This window comes from Carassius auratus, chromosome 47, assembly GCF_003368295.1.
Source record: "Carassius auratus strain Wakin chromosome 47, ASM336829v1, whole genome shotgun sequence".
NCBI lineage: Eukaryota > Metazoa > Chordata > Actinopteri > Cypriniformes > Cyprinidae > Carassius > Carassius auratus.
In genome coordinates this window covers 4069277-4090045 of record NC_039289.1, presented here as the reverse complement: position 1 = coordinate 4090045, position 20769 = coordinate 4069277, and the positions used below count along the sequence as shown (strand labels likewise).

The window sequence follows — 20769 nt, the reverse complement described above, 5'->3', positions numbered from 1 at the left end:
AAGACGTTTTCTGCTGCAATTCTTTGGAGAAAAACATGCACACATAAAAAAACAATCATGCAGGCTTACTATTCCGTACAATCTGGAACGATGAACCTCACAGGAGAAGCATGTCAGCTTTACTCTCGTGTGCGGCGCTCTGAGGAGTAGTGCTGGGAACGGATTCACTTCTGGCGTTAAATGAGAAATTTATCACAGCCGATCATTCCTGACCCACTCTTTCAGAGCATGCGGCTTATTTCATCTTCCCCTCTTGCGTTTGGAGCTGTGAGAGTCTTCTTTGGAAAATAAGAGCAGGTGGTTGTGCTTACAGACGGCATAAAAATACTTAAGACTCTGACTGTGAATGATGCAATTAACGATTTATGGAAACCAGCTGTGATCAGTATGCATAGGTTGCCTACGTTCACTCAGAGAACTGTGGGAGTGAGTTAAGACGAGAGGACTATTGACTGACAGCAATATCAGGTTTGCTGTGTGGTACCAAGGAGTACATCATGTGCATTAGCTTCTGGCTGAATTTAGAAACAGCAAGTGTGGCTCATTCTTGATATTTTCCTTGTTTCCTCATTATCTCTTTCTCCCATTACGCCCATCATTTGGAGAAACAGGTTGCTGTGCTTTTTAGCAGATTTATATACAACATTGTTTCCAGGACTGCTGTGCCTTTGGAATGAACAGTTTAGGCAACTTGTATGGGTCTACAAAACTCTGATTGAATGTTCAACCACTCATAATTTTTTCCTTGTCCCTCATAACCAACATGGTCCCACCGCCCCCTTCCAACAAGCCACACGTTTGCCTTTCATGTGTCCTTATCATGAGCAGCATGGCGCTGCTGGACGCCTACCTTGTGGAGCAGAATCAAGGTCCACGGAAGGTGGGTGTCTGCATCATGGTCATGGTAGGGGACGTGTGCTTCCTCATTGTGCTGCGGTACATTGCTGTATGGGTCGGTGCAGAGGTACGAACTGCTAAACGTGGCTACGCCATGATCCTTTGGTTCTTCTACGTCTTTGTGCTTGAGATCAAGGTGTATTTCGTCTACCAGAACTACAAGGCAGAAGGCGAGAGAGCGGATGCTCTTACCTGCAAGGCGTTGACAGTGATGCTTTCTGTGTTTGTCCCGGGACTCTACATTACGCTGGCAGCCATCGATCACATGGAATACGTTCGTCCGCTCAAGAAGAGGGAGGAGTTGAGGAGTCGGCTGTTTTGGGTCGTGGTGGATCTTCTCGACATTTTGGACATTCAGGCCAGCCTATGGGAGCCTCAGAGAAAAGGGCTCCCTCTATGGGTGGAGGGCCTTACTTTTTTCTACTGCTACATACTACTTCTAATACTGCCGTGTGTGTCACTGAGTGAAATTAGCATGCAAGGTGTGAACATTGTGCCGCACAAGATGTTGTTGTATCCCATTCTGAGTCTGGTCGCCATTAACGTTATTACTATTTTTATACGAGGAGGAAATATGGTGTTTTATAAGGACATCCGGGTGTCAGGAATACTCATGGGTAAGAACGTCCTCGCCATTGTCCTGAAAACCTGCAGCTTTGTGCAGTACCGGAGACACCTGCAGGAGGCGCCAACACCCGCTCTCGCTCCGGAACTACAGAGGGACGCAGTGCCACAAAGTTCCCGGAGGGCAGTGCCAGTCGCAATGCCCATGCCTGTCACCATGCCTACTCCGCAAGTAGTCATACAAGATCTGACCACGCTTCCAGAAGAGCCCGAACTTGAGGAAACATGACAAAATAGGGAATGAAAAGAGTTTGCACTGAGGATACTAGGACAATACACAACATGAGGTTTCTTGTCCTAAGGCTTAGGTTAGGGTTAGGGTTAGGTTAATCCAGGTGTACACTGTATGATTTACTACTTTAAGATCGTTTCTTATTTTATGATGATGTTAATGACTGGATACATACCAGACCGTTCTGCACACAGGCCAGACATTTACCAGGACTTGACTGCACTGACTAGGCATTTTAAAGCACCACTTAATCATTTTCTTCAGTATTTGTCTTTCCCTCCCAGTAGAAATATCTAAACGTCCTTAAAATAAGATAAATATACTTGTATTTTTTAGAATATTTATCTTAACATACTGGTAAATTACCTTTTCTTCTTTGAAATGTAAACATAACTACATTTGGTTAGATTTATGCTTAAAAATGACAATATCTGCAAATGGCTAAATGGCAAATATATTAAATTAGTCAAAAAACTGATTACATTTTTTTTTTTTTTTTTTTTTGCAGTGCAGTCCACATATTATTCTTACTTTTTAGGGTTAATCACTAATTTTGCCTTGAAAATGAAAAAAGGTGAATACATGGCAAAATTCATAGAGCGTACACCTAGTTTTAGTGAATAAATGTGATTACATTTGTTGATGAGATGACACATTTTGTGAAATGAAGACACAAGGCAGCTGTGGATCTGGGGTCCATTCATTTCCAGAAAAAGTCTTTCAATCTGGAATGTAATAGTTTATAAACATCATCAATTAACGAGTGGAATGCCAAGCAAAATAACTCCGAGTGACCCTATGATTGTACGATCACAGACAGCTGCGAATATTTCATCTGCTTTCGTTTCTTCTGGTGGGTGTTAAAAGTGTGGTAAATCATAATGTTTTTTTTTGCAGTACTTAATCATCATCTTTTTGTAGTCTTGAATAAATATGGTGAAAAGTTGTGTTTTTGAACGAGTCGTAAAACAATTAATTTCTCTTAACTCATCACAAAGTGAATGTTTTATATTTGATGGAATTATGCTTGATATGTTATTTGTTTTGATGTTTTATGAAACCAAATGAATGCTATTTTGTTATTAAAACAATGTTTTTGCCGATATCTGTTATAGTTTTTTTTTCTTTCTTACTGAAAAACTATTTACAATCTCAGAACACCCTAGCAACTCTATAATAGCACCCTAGCAACCACTCTAGTGCAGTGCCAAAACAATTTCTTGAGAAAATCTAATATTCACTCCATTCTTTGTTCATTTTGAGCAAAGTTACATAATTTTGCTAAAAGCACAAATCTCAATCACGTTATTAGGGCTCTGAATTCGTCACGTTATTAGGGCTCTCTTATCTTGTCAGTTCAAAATGATGATAAAAACCAGCTTGTCTTTTTTTCTACAAAAGTTTTCATGATCAAATGCAAATTTAGAAAAGTTTCGTCTTCATTTCTTAAATTATTTGCCGCTGTTTACGCTCTCCAAATCTCTGAGGGCTCTTTTTTATTTAAATCCAACAATCAAAGCTCAGCCATACTGAGTATTTCAATAACAATAAGTAAAACACTGTGTGCCTTGGGTGAATTAAAAGAAATGTTTTATGACAACGTATACCCAGAGCTTCAATTTTAGCATGTTGCTATAGCTACTGTTAGATCCAGTCGACAAATATAGCACAAAGACATCTCATGAAAAAAATAAAAAGATCTCAGTAAATACACCTGACAGCTTCTTATTCCTTCAGTGACAACGTAGCTGCTACTGTGCCTTATCGAAAGACATAAAATCAAAAATGTTTTACCTTTCAGTTAGTCAGTAATTTATGGCTGTTTATTCCTTGCCAGGTAATTTGTAAGGTGCTCTGTATCTTAATACAGAAATCCTCACACTTGATGACTACACATTTGATGTAGCTGCTTAAAGAAAAACATATTTCACTTCCCCTTGTTCACACGAATGCATGGGACTACGTCTTTCAAGCTGCAAAATCACAAAAAAGCACCTTAAAAGTAGGTCAAATGACTCGTGCGCTATATTTCAAGTCTTCTGAAGCCATATGATAGCTTTGTGTCATGAAATCTGTTTTGAATCTCACACAAGACACTGTTTTTATTTTCAGCATACTGCACATTGTTTACTAAAACTGTATGCAAGGGTAAAATGAACTAGAATAATGGAATTAGATCTTGAATCATCTGAAGTTATCTTGAGGTCCCATTTGAAAGTTTGCTGAGACTGAGAACCACTAAGCTAAAGCCGTGACAATAAAATCACTTCACCTGTTGGGTCAAAATCTAAATGTTACCATTGTATACAAATAGCAGACTATGCCTGGACAATTTGTTTTATAACCAATTGATAGTTGCCCACTGAAAAACCTCTTAAGTAATGACTCGCTGGGTCTGCTTGAGAATACAGCTCTCGCGCCACGACGATAATAGCCCAATTACAGAAGCAAAATTGTGTGAGTTGTTATTTTGGACAGAGGGTGGTATTAAACTCGCTGCTATTTGCCAAGAAAATGGAGGCCACTGCTGCATCAAGGGATTATATGTCAGTCAGTCCTAATGTGGGTAAAAATGAAAAAAAAATTGGACTGTAAAGACATGGGGCAGCTGCCGGCAATGCTCTAGCGAAGCTAACTACTAACCCGCAGCTGATAAATGCATCCGGAGGGAGCCATGAAAGTCAAATCAGAAATAGGGGACAGCATAAAAAAAAAAAAAGATTCTCTTTGGGTATTCTAGATATGCACATAATAGTGTGATTTTGTGTGGATAATAAACGTCTCAAGGCTGTTGAGTTCAGGATTTGAGTGAAGATATAGAAAGCTAGATAGATACAACAAATGCTCTGAAATGACTTTACCTTTCAATGACGTCACCAAGCCGTCCTATGCTTTAGCCCCTCCCCTTAAACAATTTTTAAATATATAAACCTATTTCATAATTCGATTAAATACCGATTGAAAATTGTTTAAAACTCGACCGTGTCCACGTCTGATGAAAATTCACTCATAATCCGTGATGGAAAATCAGGAAAGCTTTAACACACTTCCCCCCCACTATGATTCAGAGCCATTGGCACCTGTTGACAGAACCAGTGGGTGGCAATTAAGCTGCATTTGGAAGAACATGGCATTTCAACACATTGCGGCTGCAGTCATATACTGGAACAGCTTCAGGGGCATTTAATTGGACATGTCATTATCCGTCAACACCGCATTTGGATTCTTAAATTATACAATTGTGTAGTTTTGTTCCCGCCGCACAGCCTACAGGGGGTCTCAGTCCTCTTGTTTCCACTTCAATTAGTCTAACAATGCATTCAGCTGGCCGTTGTGCCACCGCAGTGCCCAGACCGCCACACAAGACCAAAACAAAATGCATCATCCAGACACCCAAGAATGCCGTCAATCTGCTGAAACTCTGCTTAATTTAATACAACAATTAGGTACTACAGTAACACCTTATGCTCTGAAAGTTTCTTATTAGCTCTTCTTAGCTGTCTCAGATTGTTTACTTCCTCAGGTATAATGTGGTTAGATAAATGCACCCAAGTGGGTGAACAGCCTAGTACATAACTGAAATAAACATTTTCAATATTTCAAAGTAAATTTTGGAACAAATCTATATATTTTCATTGGGATAATTAACCCTAGAATGTGTATATTTGCATGCATGTGCATGCATATAGCTGTATACTGTTACATCGTGGTGTTGATAATGTTAGATTTAATGAGTCTTCATAGTAAGAAGAAATCAGAATAATTTTTGTAAATTTTGACTCTTTTGAAGAAATAATGCCGGGCACACAAGCTAATCGGACGGATTTTACACTTGTCACATAATGGCACTCCACACACTATAGTAGCAAAACGATAAAATCTAGGATTTTTTGTCCTCATGTTTGTGGTTTCTCATTTTGAAAATCTTATAAGATTTTAAAAATCTTTTAGTGTGTAACATAAGCAACTCTGTGAAGTATAATTAGGACTACACCTTTGCATATTGAAATACATGCTCTAAAACAGGGGTCACCAAACTCAGTCGTGTAGGGCCAGTGTTCTGCAGAGTTTAGCTCAAACTTGCCTCAACACACCTGCCTGAAAATTTCTAGTCTGCCTAGTAAGACCTTAATTAGCTGGTCCAGGTGTGTTTAATTAGAATTGGAGCTAAACTGCAAAACTGGCCCTCAAAGACCACGCTTGGAGACTCCAAACGTTAATACATTTCACCCTATCTCGTGTCAATGAATCGGCTGATTCTTTGGTTGTTTTCACGTTTCATCAGTCAAAAAGTCTTTATTTGGCTCAGCTACACTGATTGCTGGACGGCTTTGTCCATTTTAGGTACTTTCTGGAATGTCAAGTTATTACTTCTGTGGGTCCATTTTGGACTTTCTGCACAAGAGTGCCCTCCGGATTCCAGTATGAATGAAACATACACTGCATGAGAGTGTTCAGCACTCATTTTGTATATGAATAAAACATCAGGTCATGCATAGAATATCTTTCCTCTTTGAATTATAATCTGGATTTTATGATCAGGTTTTATGCTCTTCAACTTTAGAGCATTACCAGTGGATTGGTGCGAGAGTGCACAAAGAAAAAAAGTGTTGTGATTGGCTGAGAAGTTTTCTGAGGTGTGCTGTGATTGGTTTGCACCCCATTTTTCCTGTTCAGTCAGTACGGTTGGACGAATCGCTTTGCACTGCAATCTTGCCCCATCGCCAAAGTTTTTATTTTCTTATTTACAATTATGCAATGAGCCAAAAACTGTTTAAACACATAATTGTGTTACTCAGGCAACGTGGTATTATTTTTTTTATCCCCACATCTGATCTCTGAAGTAAACATCTCTTTTTACATAGAAATATAGGTAAAGTGATCAGACACCATCAGATCATTTAAAGTTAAAAAAAAAAAATGGTCTCTTAAACTGAGCTTATTAAGCAAAGGTACTTCTCGTAGAAGTTTAAACTAAAAGAAACATCACCATCGCAACAGTGAGATGCAGTTGTCATTGCTGCCTCACACCTGAGGGAGTTCCTATGGCAACATGAGCCTCAGGTGAACAGCTTCAGCTGTTCTGAAGCTCAAAAAAGAAACTCAGAAAGACTTTAAGGAGAGTCAACAATGAATCATGCTCTATGAGGGCATTGCCATATTAAAGACTGCTTCTGTACCTCTTTGAACATGGCAGATGGTGTGATAATAGACCAGTTTAAAAATCAACATTAAACCACATTTGTAACCCATTTAACCTCTGTAATATGATGTAATTTTGGGTGGCACATATGTCTGACAGGTTAATTTAAGAATGTCATAATACCATTCGCCATAGTTTTTCCATAATACGGTTGCTATATTATCACAGTTGTCAGTGATTGCATTGTTTCTGGGTTGAAAGGCAATTTATAGCATCATTATCAGCTATTATTTGATTAAACTGTAATGAAGACACTTGAAGGCATATGTTCAGTTAATCAAAGTTTTGGCTTTGTTCGGTCATTTTTAAAAGCCATTTTGAATATGATAAAGCATCTTAATATTCCATACACATTCATCCCATTGTTAACAACTCCATATGGGGCATGTTTTATGCGGAGGTAGGAAATGAATAGATCAGTGTCAAGACACAAAGCAGGCTCCCTTTGAATGTTAAACACACACACACACAAAAAAAAGATAAAATAAAATTCACACTTTTGATGGTGTATATTCAAAATCCAAAGAAATAATTACTTTCCATTAGGTATGAAAGTCTAGATAAAATTTTTATAAGAGTGATAGTTTCAGTGAAAACTGATTTGTTCAGCGACCAGTGAGTGAAAGAGGAATCAATCACGCCGTTTGTGCCTAAGAGAAGATTTGAGAAGCCAGAGCCGCTGTGAAAAAAATCTGTCACCGACTTGTTTACATTGTCAGAAGTACTTCTCTTGAGGAGTCTTTCAAACTCTTTGTCTTTCTGCTTAAGATGTTTTGCACACATATCTGTCATATTAAACCCTGACAAGGTGCTGCCTGATATGATAAAAAGCAAACAAACAAAGCTGAGGCACTGTGGGACAGCTAAGTTTGTTTTAACCAAGCTTTATATGCAGCTCATGAGTTTACATGCTCCTCACAAAATCTGATGTCTAGTTGAAGGATAGATAGATAGATAAATAGATAGATAGATAGATAAAGCAGTTTTTTTTTTAAATGCACAGATAGTTTGAAAAAAAAAGTCAGACTTTCTTTACTATTTATGGATTTTCCCAGATGACCAAGGTAAATACATCTGTTTGAAGTAGTACAGAAGCTATATTTTAGTCTAAATTAAGAAGAATAAAATAAGGTACCCTAGAAACCACTCAAAATACATTGGTAACCACCTAGAAACCCAAAACATACTAAAAAACACATAGAAACCACCCAAAGTACCCAAACACCCAGAACTTTCTAGAAACTAAATAAAATACCTCAGCAACACCTGTCAATAACCCATAACAATCCAGAGATCACCTACATACAACCCATAACCATCTAGAAATCACCTAGGCACCACCCAAAGAGCCAAGAACCAGTACAAAATGCCCTTGCAATCACATTGCAGCCATGCACTACATTCTGAGAGCTGTAAGATTTTCCTGGGCAAGCACAAGCAACATTTTCTCCAAATCTAGTTTTGGCAAGTCTCTTATATGCCGCTATTGATGCAGAAATTACAAAGACTTTCACCTTTAAATAAATAATTTGTTTCATTGTTCTTTGCCCCTTTTGGGAATCTAAACTCAAAGGAGAAATGCTAGGAAATTCTATTTTATGAATTTGATGCATTCGTATTTATGTGCTTTCTGTGCCCATATTGAAATGCAAAGTCTAAATATTTATTTTCTTTTGTTTTGTGTTTCACACCCTTAAGTTTAGGTGCTATGCAAATGCAGACCTTTGTAAGTCCGCTGCAAATGGCACTGGGCTGATTTAACCAAATGAGATTTAACCTTCAAGTGTTTCAGCCAGAAACAACCATTTTATATTCAAGTAATATGGCTTTGCTTGGAACAGTGATAACAATTTGCCTGCTTTCACTATGTCCTTTTGTCACACATCCAAGCTTAAATCCCTGATTACCAATGCAGTTAACGCTAACTTGGCACAACATTAATCCCATCTGCGCCATGCTGCATCCATAAATGTGTCCTTAATTCCCTTTCACCAACTCATTTGTAAAATCCAAATACCCATGGTCATAAACAAATCTTTAGTCTTGAGGAGCACACATGTGGGACTTGGGCAGCATCTTGAAAATCCACTTTCCTTCTGATGGTCATCAGAAGGATAATGTGACGGGCGAGAGAAACTGAGGGGTGCGGTAATTCAATCCAGGCGGCAGTGTGCTTCTCAGCACTCCGTCGGCTAATGTCATTATGGACAGGACTGTCGTAATGTGTCAGGGGACGTGGCGGAGGTGTCATGGAGTCAGCGTCTGTAAGGCACACAGCTCCCTCCTCATTTAGCAGTAGATTTCCCAGCAGGCCACCCCTGAAATGGATTGTTGGCTTTTGGCAAGGCAAACCACTATATCTTACAAAATCTTTTAGGGGAGAACTGAAAAAAATGTGAAGATACTGTCTTTTGGTTTTTAAGGTGTTAAAAATATTGTCTTCTTGATGAAGTAGCTTGAAGTCAAGTCAGAATGATCCTATACTTATGAGTTGAGCAAGCAAAAATGCCACTTTAGGTTGTATTTATCAGTGGGAAACTTTGGCCTTTATTAGTTTAAGTCATTGATTAAACACTTGTGATGGAAATAAATTGGTACTGACCATTAGAAGTTGAAAATTTAGACTGGACAATTTAGATGTTTAATGTACCATTGGTGAAAAAAGTGAAAACTTGTCTGAAAATGCTTATGACCAAACTACGTTACCCATGGTCCTACTTTTCTATGATTTATGTAAATTGAAAAAAAATTAAATCAAACAATCAATTTTAATATCAATATATGCGCTTCATATCATCCTTCATGTTTTCTCACTGACACTCCAACTCCTAAAATTTTCATATGACTTCATGGTTATGTTCATGAGCATTTAACTGCGTTTAACAAAACTGGCAGTGATTTGTAAATTGCTTAAAATGTCCAGGTTTTGGCTTTGGTTTCCTATTGACATGCTCTCTATAATCCTCATACATCATGTATATATACACATATTTGCATTGCTTTGACTGTTCTCTATAGATCCCACCTTCTCACACACGATTGGTCAATTGTGTCAAATGTCTGCACACTACTGGTCAAGCTACTTTTCAGCCATTACCTTTAGCAAATCTGAAAACAATAAGAAAACCAAGCCAAAATACAGACATTTTAGGCAGACCTTTAGAAATCCCAACCAGGATATGAGGATGTATGGTCACCCTACACAGCTTAAATGAATCATTTGAACTTCTCATAGCATTAGAGAAGCTTCCCGTCTTTGTCAAGAATTGACAACAAAAGGAAATGTTTAATTATCCAGTTCAATTTCAAGTTTCAACCAAAATCATTCTTAAGTCTTAATCACACACTTCCAAAAGATGATTTGAACACTTAAAATTGACAATGATTTTAGGATCACGTGTTGGTCCTGTGACAATATTACTATCATCCAATTGTAATTAGTGATAGAGGAAAATTTTATGTTAAGGTGTATGTACGCCATAATTCAAGGTTGAGGACCAACTGTTTCTTTAATTGGAATGTTATTCCGGGACCAACAAAAGTTTATCAAAAATTAAAAGGAGCAAACCTAAAATCATGCATCAATATATTCCGTTTTAATGTCCTTGGGCATGGTCTTTTTCGTTTCCCAATCCCACTCCACTCATTCCACTCTTCTATCCATAAATATGAAGATGTCAACAAAGTGACAAGTTGGTAATAAAATGCAAATCTGTTGTGCATTGCAACTGTCTGAAAGGAGTCTCGGGTTGCCTTGGGTTACTTTCCTGCGCATGAAGGCTTAGCAATAACCCGTGGATGAAGAATGATGGTTCTCAGTTTAGCATTCCCCGATCCCTCCTTGTGTTCCAGCAATTACTCCTTTGGGTGGCCCAGTGGCCATAGAGCATATGACAAATGCTACAATCTTCTGTTTACCCGGAGCATCAGACTCTTTCTAATACCGGAAATACGACTGCATCTTTAACAAGACAGATTTAGGATGAAGGGGAAGGGATTGTGTACTTTAGATTCCTGAGACAAGATTTCTAAAAGCCTCAGGTGACTCAAAGAAAGGAATTAACTGCAGAGGAATGACTCCGACATAAAACCAAAGGTTAAGGAAGGCCACTAATCCACCGTTCTGTATTCAAGCGAGGATGGTATCAAACATGAAAAGTCTTAGCTGTAGAGTCCTGATTTAAAATCAAGCCCTTCTTTAAATTTGCAGACTGCATTAAATCCAGCCCCTTAAGGGACGTGATGGACTCTAGGTGCACAAGGACCAGCAAGTTAGGAAGATATATAGCCATGATAGTCCCATCCATTACGCAAGGATGCAAATTAAATGATTAAGTGAGGTCTTTACCATCGTGTGGCTTGAGCCAAGGGGAGTTTGTTCTAGGATTGCAAGGTTAAGGAAACCCTTACTACAAAGTGGGTAAATCCAAAAGAACACAGAAAAAGCTGAACATTAAAAGTTTAAACTCTGACGCTGTTGAAAATTGTGATGTCTTAATCATGGCAATTTCAAGATATGCCCGTCTTCGAAAACCCTGTGGTTTCACCACAAACAACCTCGGCCGTGTTTAAATAGGTCATGATCTAGACGAAAGGAAAATATTTTTGGATTTTGAGAGGGCAGATACAAATGCGAGCTGACTCATCCTCTTGACGGATGTCTGTGTGAAACGGGTTTATGTCTAGTGCCCTTGAGGTCAAAAAATTGGATTAACTTCATACGGTGACAGTTCAGATAGTTGATTTTCAGCATATTAAGTTTTGCTGGTTTGAACTGTGATTTGAGACAAAAAAAAGAGAGGAATCTTTAGTTAAGGAATAAGTAGCTCCATCTAGTGGTAAAATATAAGAATGTCAGAATACATTTGCGGAACTTAATTTTAAGAAAATGTTTAAAACCTAATTAAACAGCAAAACACATTGGATATTTGAGAAAAACATCACATTAAAGTCAAACCTGTTAACAAAACACATCTAAATCCATATCTGTTTATCTATTATTTGCTATTCATAATAAGACAAATAATTAACTCAAGGTGCCACAGATGAGCCATGATTGGTCCATATTTATGATATCCATAGGCCGAGATACAACTATTTGAAAATCAGGTATCTGAGGGGGCAAAAAAATAAAAAATCTATATACTGAGAAAACAGCCTTTAAAGTTGTCCAAATGAAGCTCTTAGCAATGCATATTCAAAAGTAATATTTTAATATATTTTCTGTTGGAAATTTACAAAATATCTTCATGGAACATTATCTTTACTTAATATCCTAATGATTTTTGGCAAAAACAAAATCTATAATTTTGACCCATACAATGTTTTTTTTGGCTATTGCTAAAAATATATTCCAGGGACTCAAGACCAGGGTCAGATATGGCAATTCTTGTGCAGATCGGGCAACTTTTTGCGATCCTTGGTGGCATTACATTTCGTTTTCCTATTTAAGAAGTTCTCCACCTTCCAGCTCTTTTTCGGCTCAATGTACTTCTCAGCCAATTCCAGCTCCATTTTTCTTTTTTTGCCAAAAAATATTATATTAAGTACGAAGAATATTAAGATAATGTTCCATGAAGATATTTTGTATATTTCCAACCGAAAATATGTTAAAATCTTACTTTTGATTAGTAATATGCATTGCTAAGAGCTTCATTTGGACAACTTTAAAGGCGATTTTCTCAGTATTTAGATTTTTTTGCACCCTCAGATTAAAGATTTTCAAATAGTTAATATCTCAGCCAATTATTGTCCGATCCTAATAAACCATACATCAATGGAAAGACCGGTTGACACTTAAGACCGGTTTTGTGGCCCAGGGTCACATATGTTCTCCAAAAGAAACATCTAAACTACATGTTCCATAAAGTATATTTCAAAAATTGAAAAAGTCAGCGAACAGTATAAAAAGAAAGACAGATTTTCATTTCTTTAGGTAGAAAGGTTTGTGCCCCTGGGCAACCAACTCTCTCTGTTTCTGCTTGAAATTAAGTTCCTTTTCTCTCTCATGCTCTTGCCTCTGTTGAGCCCTCTGCTGGTTTTCCTGTTGTACTGTATACACACACACACAGATGGACAGAGAGAGAGAGATTAGATATAAAATAAATCATAAGCCACAATATTACAATTATTACAACTGTAATGATGTTTTATATAGCTTTCTTTGAGTTATTAAAGTGGTGGTATATTTTAAACGTACCATTCTCTTAAGCAAGGCTTTCAGTTCTTCCTTTTTAGTGTCTGTTCTGGCTTTTCTGAGTTTCTTTCTCAATCTGAGACAAATAGCAGTAGGCATAATTCATACAAATGAAAACAAACAGGAGTTAGCAAGGCATTTTAGCAGTGGCGGATCTAGAGATTTTTTTTCCTGGTGTGGCATGAGGTTTCAGGAGGGGGGCCATGGACATTATTCATAATTTAAAAGGCTGCGGTTTTCATTAAAAGGGTGTTTTGTTCTCTACACTACATTACAATGAATGGGAGTCAAATCAGAGATGTTGCTGGGTGTTTTGATGGATGGTGTGGGTCTTAATTTGTGAATTCTGGACCCTTTCTCTGTGTAATCAAAAACAAAGACATGAAAGTAAATGTAACACGGCTGTTTTAAACAGCGTCAGTGTGGTGGTTATAAAAATAGATAAAACTAATAATAATTAGTGTCATCAATATGTCATCAAAAAAATAAATAAACTGAATGTCATTAATGCATAGTGTATGATTTTGGATGATGGCGATTGGTATTCCTTGCCTAGTATGGATGATTGATCATTTGATTATTTTTGCCTTGGAACTTTCACCTGCTGGGGGAGGGGCGCGCTGCTGAGACAATACAGAGACTCAGAAGATATTGCAGCAGCTCCGTGTCCTGTGTCTTTTATTGACTCTTTTTCTCCCCTAATCAGGTATGATATGAGTAAATCGTAGGGAAAATACACTTTATATAAGTCAAGGCTGTGAAAAATGGCAAGTGTCATTGTTTGAAGTGTATTCATTGTGTATATATCTATGTCTAAAAGTTCGGTTCAAGTTTCCCGCGTCTGTATCACATGTACAACTAGTGAATGCTAAACTGATGGCAAAGACTATGCGGTCATAGAAATGTGAAAGCAGAGTGAATTAATAACATATTGGTGTTTTTGAGAACTAATTTAACAAGTTAAGTTACAGGTGGCAATGCTTAAAGGAAAGGAATCTGTTGGTTCATAAGAGAAAGTGTAATATATGTTTATGCTAATGGTGTGTAAAGAGATAATTAGTTTTGCTGACATGCTATGATTCCTGAGGTAATTTAAGAAGTTTAAAAGAGTTGAAGATATGGTAGACGGCACATATGTCTAAATGTTGAGTATCACATGAGAATATTGTATGTAATATGCAGTACGTATTATTAACATGCATTGAGATTCAAGTTTCTATTGAAATTATTTGTTTAACTTATGGAAACAGTATCTGTTGAGAAGCTATATCTGTGATTAATTCTATATTTTTTTTCTGTATATTGTTTTATCTAAAAGAGATATGTTGTTATACTCTTCACTGATATGAGAATGCAGAAATATTTGCATTAATGTGAGACAATACAGAGACTCAGAAGATATTGCAGCAGCTCCGTGTCCTGTGTCTTTTATTGACTCTTTTTCTCCCCTAATCAGGCGGTTAGGGTACTACATTTTGGAGGCACCGCTGGGATTAAATGCAGTGAAGGTCGGCGTCCATAGATGATGGTCTACCTCCAGTGTCATTCATTCTGACTTGCGGCTGAGGAGAACAGAGTGAGAACGTCTGGCGTCCACGTTGAGTCCGGAAGAACCGTGCGTGCTATCTGAGGTTGATCGTTGATACCCGGAACATTGCCATTTTCCGACCAGCTAAGACTGCTTTTCTGCATCACACACTGCACACACCCACAGCCCAAGTGAACCATGGATCAATTAGAGAATTTAAGACTTCAAGTTGTAGGAGCATTGTATTCACTATCAAGAGAAAACCTTGTAAAATTGTGTGTTTCTCTGCATATTGAACATGATATCGACACAAGCCGCTCGTATGTCATTTCTACACTTGTGAGACATTTTGAAAGGGAGGGGTTAGAAGAACTGGAAGATGGGGGCATGTCAGAACTTTTGTGTGTTAAAGACAAAATTTGTGAACTTCAACTGGGGGGTGAAAATATCTCTGAGCAACAGACAGCACAGGTGGTTCAGAACGCGACTTTAGTAGTGCAGGTCACAGAGCAAGAAAGGCTACAAAAAGAAATTGATACATTGCAGTTAGCCTTGCAAAAACTTATTGAACAAAAACATAACACTGTTACAAGCTCACCGCAGGATGTTAGTGTCTCACACCACACAAACACGCAGCTAAGCTATGACACACAGCAAAGCTCAAAACCACAAACTACCAACCTAAATTGGCCCTCAGCATCGACACGACCAGTTATGTCAACATGGAGCAGAGAGTTTAAAATATCTGGCCAGATAGGTGAACCTGGGCAAAAAGACAAACTCTCCTTCTCAAGTCTAGCTCACCAAATTGAACATGGACGGAGCAGAGGTTTCTCTGAGCTTGAAATTGTTGATGCTGTAATCCGAGCAATTGCGCCAGGCATGCAGCTTCGTAGCTACCTAGAGGGTAAGACAAATCTTACACTGCCCACATTAAGACGGATTCTCAGAGCTCATTTCCAAGAGAGGGGTGCTACCGAGCTGTATAAACAACTCACCTCAGAGGTACAGAGCAGCAAAGAGACCCCGCAAAGCTTTCTTGTTCGCTGTCTTGATTTAAGACAAAAGATTCTGTTTGCATCACAGGAGGCCGAATCCAGTTTGAAGTATGACCCAAAGCTAGTCCAGAGCATGTTTCTCCACACCATCCTGACGGGCCTACAGAATGACAGCGTTAGAGGTGATCTGCGACCTTATTTGACACAAACTGATGTAAGTGACGAACTACTCTTTGATAAAGTCAATCTGGCTTGCGCCCACGAAGCTGAGCGCCAAAGTAAAAAGAAACTCATCCAGCCATGCACCACTAAAGTACACATAGTTCAATCCAGCGATACCCCTATGGAGAAAAAGGGAAAAACACCACCTCAGCACAATCCAGATAATCACGAACTTCAGATCTTGAGTGAGTTGAGAGAAATGCGTTCAGGCATGGCGCTGTTGAAAGACCTCAGTGCGGAGGTATCTCAAATTAAAGAGTCAATCAAGCAACCTCAGGTCATGTCCACTCAGTGTCCCCCTCTAAATAGCGCATCCCCGCCACAGACTCAATACCCTGCACCGACTCAATACCCACCTCAATACTACTGGCAGCCTTACGACCAGAGGAGAGAGACAGTTCCACGACCACAGTGGCTCCCAGCACAACGCTATCACCCTCCTGCGACTCGAGTAAGGAAATGTTTTGCATGTCAACAAAGTGGATTGGATGTCTACTGTAGTCACTGTTACAAGTGTGGTGGTAGCGACCATTTCTCAGCTGGCTGTCGAGCACGGATGCCCATGACACACAGGGATGGTTCTTTAAACGAGGACGGGTCACGACCGCGGGACAGGCAGTGACCAGTGCGATGGAAGGGTCCCGTCAAAGCATATGGAGACACTGTGATACTGGTAAACAAACACTGTATCGCTCAAAAGCATGTCAATCTAATCACTGGACAGAAAATAAGAAGCAATGCAATCAGTCCTCCAATGTTATTATAAATTCGGCCATGTCAAAAGGGAAACCAAAAGAAAAAGAGTCTATGTGTACTGCTTTAGTAGGGAAGCAGTGTCTTGTACAGTGTTACATCCAAGACCAGCTTGTTGATGTATTATGGGATACAGGATCTCAAGTGTGTATAGTGGATGAACGGTGGAAAAATGAGCACTTACCAAATATCAGACTGAGAAATGTTGCAGAGGTAATTGATGCGCCTGAAGGACTCTGCCTTGTGGCAGCAAACGGACAGGACATACCTTATGCAGGGTGGGTGGAAGTGACTTTTGGGTTAGCATCAAATGAAGTGAAAACAAAAGAACTGGTCATACCTGTGTTGGTAATGAAGGGCAGAGAGCTTCGTCATCCTATCATCGGATACAACGTGATTGAGCAAATGATGAACAACAAGGAATTAACTCAGCCAATCTCCAATGAATCAGTGGAAAGAGAAAAAGTTCAAGCTTTCATTGAGCAAGTTCATGCAGAAATGTCATGCGGATATTTAGTCAAAACCAAAAAAGAAAATGTTAATGTGCCCAAACACACATCAGTACAAATTGAATGCAGAGTACAGTCACACCGACCAAAAGAAAATACAGTGTTAATTTTTGAGCCTGACGTTAACCCACAGTGGGTGGAGGGGTTGGAGTTCTGTGAGACGATTGTAACCCTGCGACAACATGCATCTCCCCACATAATTGTCAGTGTACAGAACCCTACAGATCATGACCTACTGTTAGCAGGCAAGATGGTCATAGGCACCGTGCAACCTGTACAGGCGGTGTATCCAACTGCTACTTGTGAGGGACCTGACTTAACTTCTGTGAGGGTCAATCAAATAACAAATGAAACCAGACATAACTCTGACATCGCATGGGAACCACCGCTGGACTTAAGCCATCTCAGTGAGTCTAGAAGACAAATTGTAAGACAGATGCTGAGAGAGGAAGCAGCTTCCTTTTCAAAATCCGATGATGACATTGGCTGCATAGATGGGCTGCAGTTGACTATCAAACTAACAGACACGATCCCAGTTGCACGCACTTACCAGTCAGTACCGCGTCCCCTGTACAAAGAGATGAAGGATTACCTACACGATCTCATTGCCCAAGGATGGGTTAAACAATCAAACTCATCGTATTCCTCACCAGTGGTCTGCGTCCGGAAAAAGGATGGTAGCTTGCGGTTGTGTATTGACTACAGAGAATTAAATCGAAAAACAACCCCCGACCGACAGCCCATTCCACGTGTTCAAGATATCATGGACAGTCTTGGAGGGAACAGCTGGTTCTCACTACTTGACCAAGGAAAAGCATACCATCAGGGTTTCATGGCCAAAGAGAGTAGACCAATGACAGCTTTTGTTACGCCATGGGGATTGTATGAATGGATTCGTATCCCTTTTGGTCTGATGAACGCTCCCGCGGCTTTCCAACGCTGCATGGAAGAGTGTCTGAAAGATCTCCGAGACGATTGCTGTGTCCCCTACCTTGATGACACGCTAGTGTTCAGCAAATCCTTTGAAGACCATGTCAATGATGTGAGGAGAGTCCTGCAGCATTTAAGGCAATATGGGATCAAGCTCAAGCCTAGTAAATGTGAGGTGTTCAAGCGGGAAGTTCGTTACCTGGGGAGGATAGTGTCCGCGGAAGGAAGTAAAATTGACCCTGCTGACACCGAGGCTGTGAGAGCTCTGGGAGAGAAAAGACCCAGCACGGTGGGACAGTTGAGAGCCGTACTTGGCCTGTTAAGTTACTATAGGCAGTACATCAAAGATTTCTCCAAGATCGCTGGGCCGCTCTATGACTTGCTGAAAGGAGAAGTGGAGACAAAGGACGACGGACACAATGGAACCACCACCAAGTGTACAAAAAACAAAAAGAAAGGAGTGCCTTCCCAGAAGCCCATTTTATGGACAGAAAAACATCAGCAGAGATTGGAGACATTAATAGACTGCTTGGCGGAACCTCCGGTCCTTGGGTTTCCTGACTTCTCGCAGCCGTTTATACTCCATACGGATGCCTCAAACCAGGGACTTGGTGCTGTTCTGTACCAAAAGCAAGATGGGAAACTTCGAGTAATTGCTTATGGATCCCGTACATTGACAGCCGCTGAAAGAAACTATCATCTTCACTCGGGGAAATTGGAGTTTTTAGCTTTGAAGTGGTCCATCACAGAGAAGTTCCGTGATTATCTGTACTACGCACCTACCTTCACTGTGTACAGCGACAACAATCCGCTGACTTATGTATTGACCAGTGCCAAGCTCAATGCGACTGGGTCCAGGTGGGTTGCGGAGCTCGCGGATTTCCATTTCACCATAAAATACCGCCCTGGCAAAGAAAACATTGATGCAGACAGCTTATCCAGGATGCCACTGGAGGTTGGAACAATGATGGAGCAATGTACGGAGGAACTCTCATCCGATTGCGTCGAAGCAACCATACAGGCTGTAGAAGTTCAAGATCTTGCCATGTCATGGACAGCCATGAGTTCGCCATATGACCCAACGGAGTGTGCTGAGTCTGGCCAGTCTTTTTCCACCGATGATATACGTCAAGCGCAGAGAAGTGACACCCACATTGGACCTGTAGTACGATGTAAGATGGCTGGCGAAAAACCCTCCAGACACTTATTAAGGACATTCAGTGCACAGGGTAGAGGTTTGCTGCGTCAATGGGACAAATTGTGCATTGGAGAAGATGGAATACTCCGCCGGAAGACAGCTACCCGATCTCAGCTTGTGCTGCCTGAAATATATAAACAACGGGTCCTTCAGGAGTTACATAGTAAAATGGGGCATCAAGGAGTGGAGAGGACAACGTCATTGATTGGAGACAGATTCTTCTGGCCAAAAATGCAGGGTGAAATTGAACATTTTGTGACCAAGAGTTGTAACTGTCTGAAACAAAAGAAACCAAGTAGAGAAACCAGAGCACCACTCATGAATATTGTCACCACTCACCCATTTGAACTCATTTCCATTGACTTTCTGCACCTGGACAGAAGTAAAGGAGGGTATGATTATATCCTGGTGATAATTGATCACTTCACAAGGTTTGCACAAGTGTACGCCACCACATCAAAATCTGCAAAAACTGTCGCTGATCGAATATTCAATGACTATGCACTAAAATTCGGATTTCCCCAAAGGATCCATCATGACCAGGGAGCAGAATTCGAGAATCAGTTGCTCTACCAGTTAAAAAAGAATTGTGGAATTGCAGGATCGCGAACAACTCCATATCACCCGCAAGGGAACGGACAGGTTGAACGTTTTAACCGGACGTTGCTCCAGATGTTAAAAACCTTGACAGAAACGCAGAAGTCCAACTGGAAGGAGTCATTGAACAAACTAACTTTTGCCTACAACAGTACGCGATGTGAGGTTACTGGATTTTCACCGTTCTATCTCTTGTTTGGGAGATCGCCGAGACTACCTGTTGACTTGCTCTTTGGATTAACGGCAGCAGAAGGGACTAACAACCATAAGGAATACGTAAAGAGATGGAGGCAAGGAATGCAGGAAGCTTTTGAGATTGCCAAAGAGAACAGCAAGAAGACTGCAGAAAGGAACAAAAGGAACCATGAGGGTAAAGTAAAGAGCTCAGTGCTGCACCCAGGAGATCGTGTTCTGGTACGAAATCTCACACCCAGAGGAGGTACAGGAAAGCTTCGCAATCACTGGGAAGACGAGATACATACAGTTATCCGTCGAGTGGGAGAAGAAGGCCCTGTTTATGAAGTCAAACCGGAACGAGGGAAGGGAAGATCAAGGGTTCTACACCGAAACCTCTTGCTACCATGTGATTACCTGCCAGTGGAAATGGAGCTCAGCACACTACCAAAGACAAAGAGAAAAGTGGATAAACCTACCTCTGTAGAAAGGGATGATTCTAGTTCAGAGGAAGACGATGAAGGATGTAGCCAGTGGTACTTACCTGCGGTCTCATCTCAGCAACCTGTGGAAGGAAACAGTGAGTTAGCAAGTGGAAACTTACCAGTTATCTGGCCCAGTGAACCTGAAAAGGAAGGGGAAGAAATTGGTCTAGAGGTCATGAAGGAGCATGAAACAGAAGTTCAAATGGAAAACACGGAGATACCT

At 40.0% G+C, this 20769-nt stretch overlaps 1 protein-coding gene and 1 long non-coding RNA gene across 2 annotated transcripts; one reads left to right on the top strand and one right to left on the bottom strand.

Moving 5' to 3' along the window:
• The first annotated feature begins 328 nt into the window (after positions 1–328).
• Positions 329–2229, top strand: LOC113064600 (transmembrane protein 121-like). Its single transcript, XM_026235440.1, has one exon. The coding sequence runs from the start codon at positions 764–766 to the stop codon at positions 1748–1750; it is 987 nt and encodes a 328-aa protein (XP_026091225.1). The 5' UTR covers positions 329–763; the 3' UTR covers positions 1751–2229.
• Positions 2230–12811: 10582 nt separating this feature from the next.
• LOC113064598 (uncharacterized) lies at positions 12812–13567 on the bottom strand. Its single transcript, XR_003278849.1, has 2 exons — positions 13156–13567; positions 12812–13007 (listed from the first exon to the last, which is right to left on the bottom strand). It is a non-coding gene; the product is annotated as an uncharacterized LOC113064598 (long non-coding RNA).
• Between the last annotated feature and the right edge of the window lie 7202 nt (positions 13568–20769).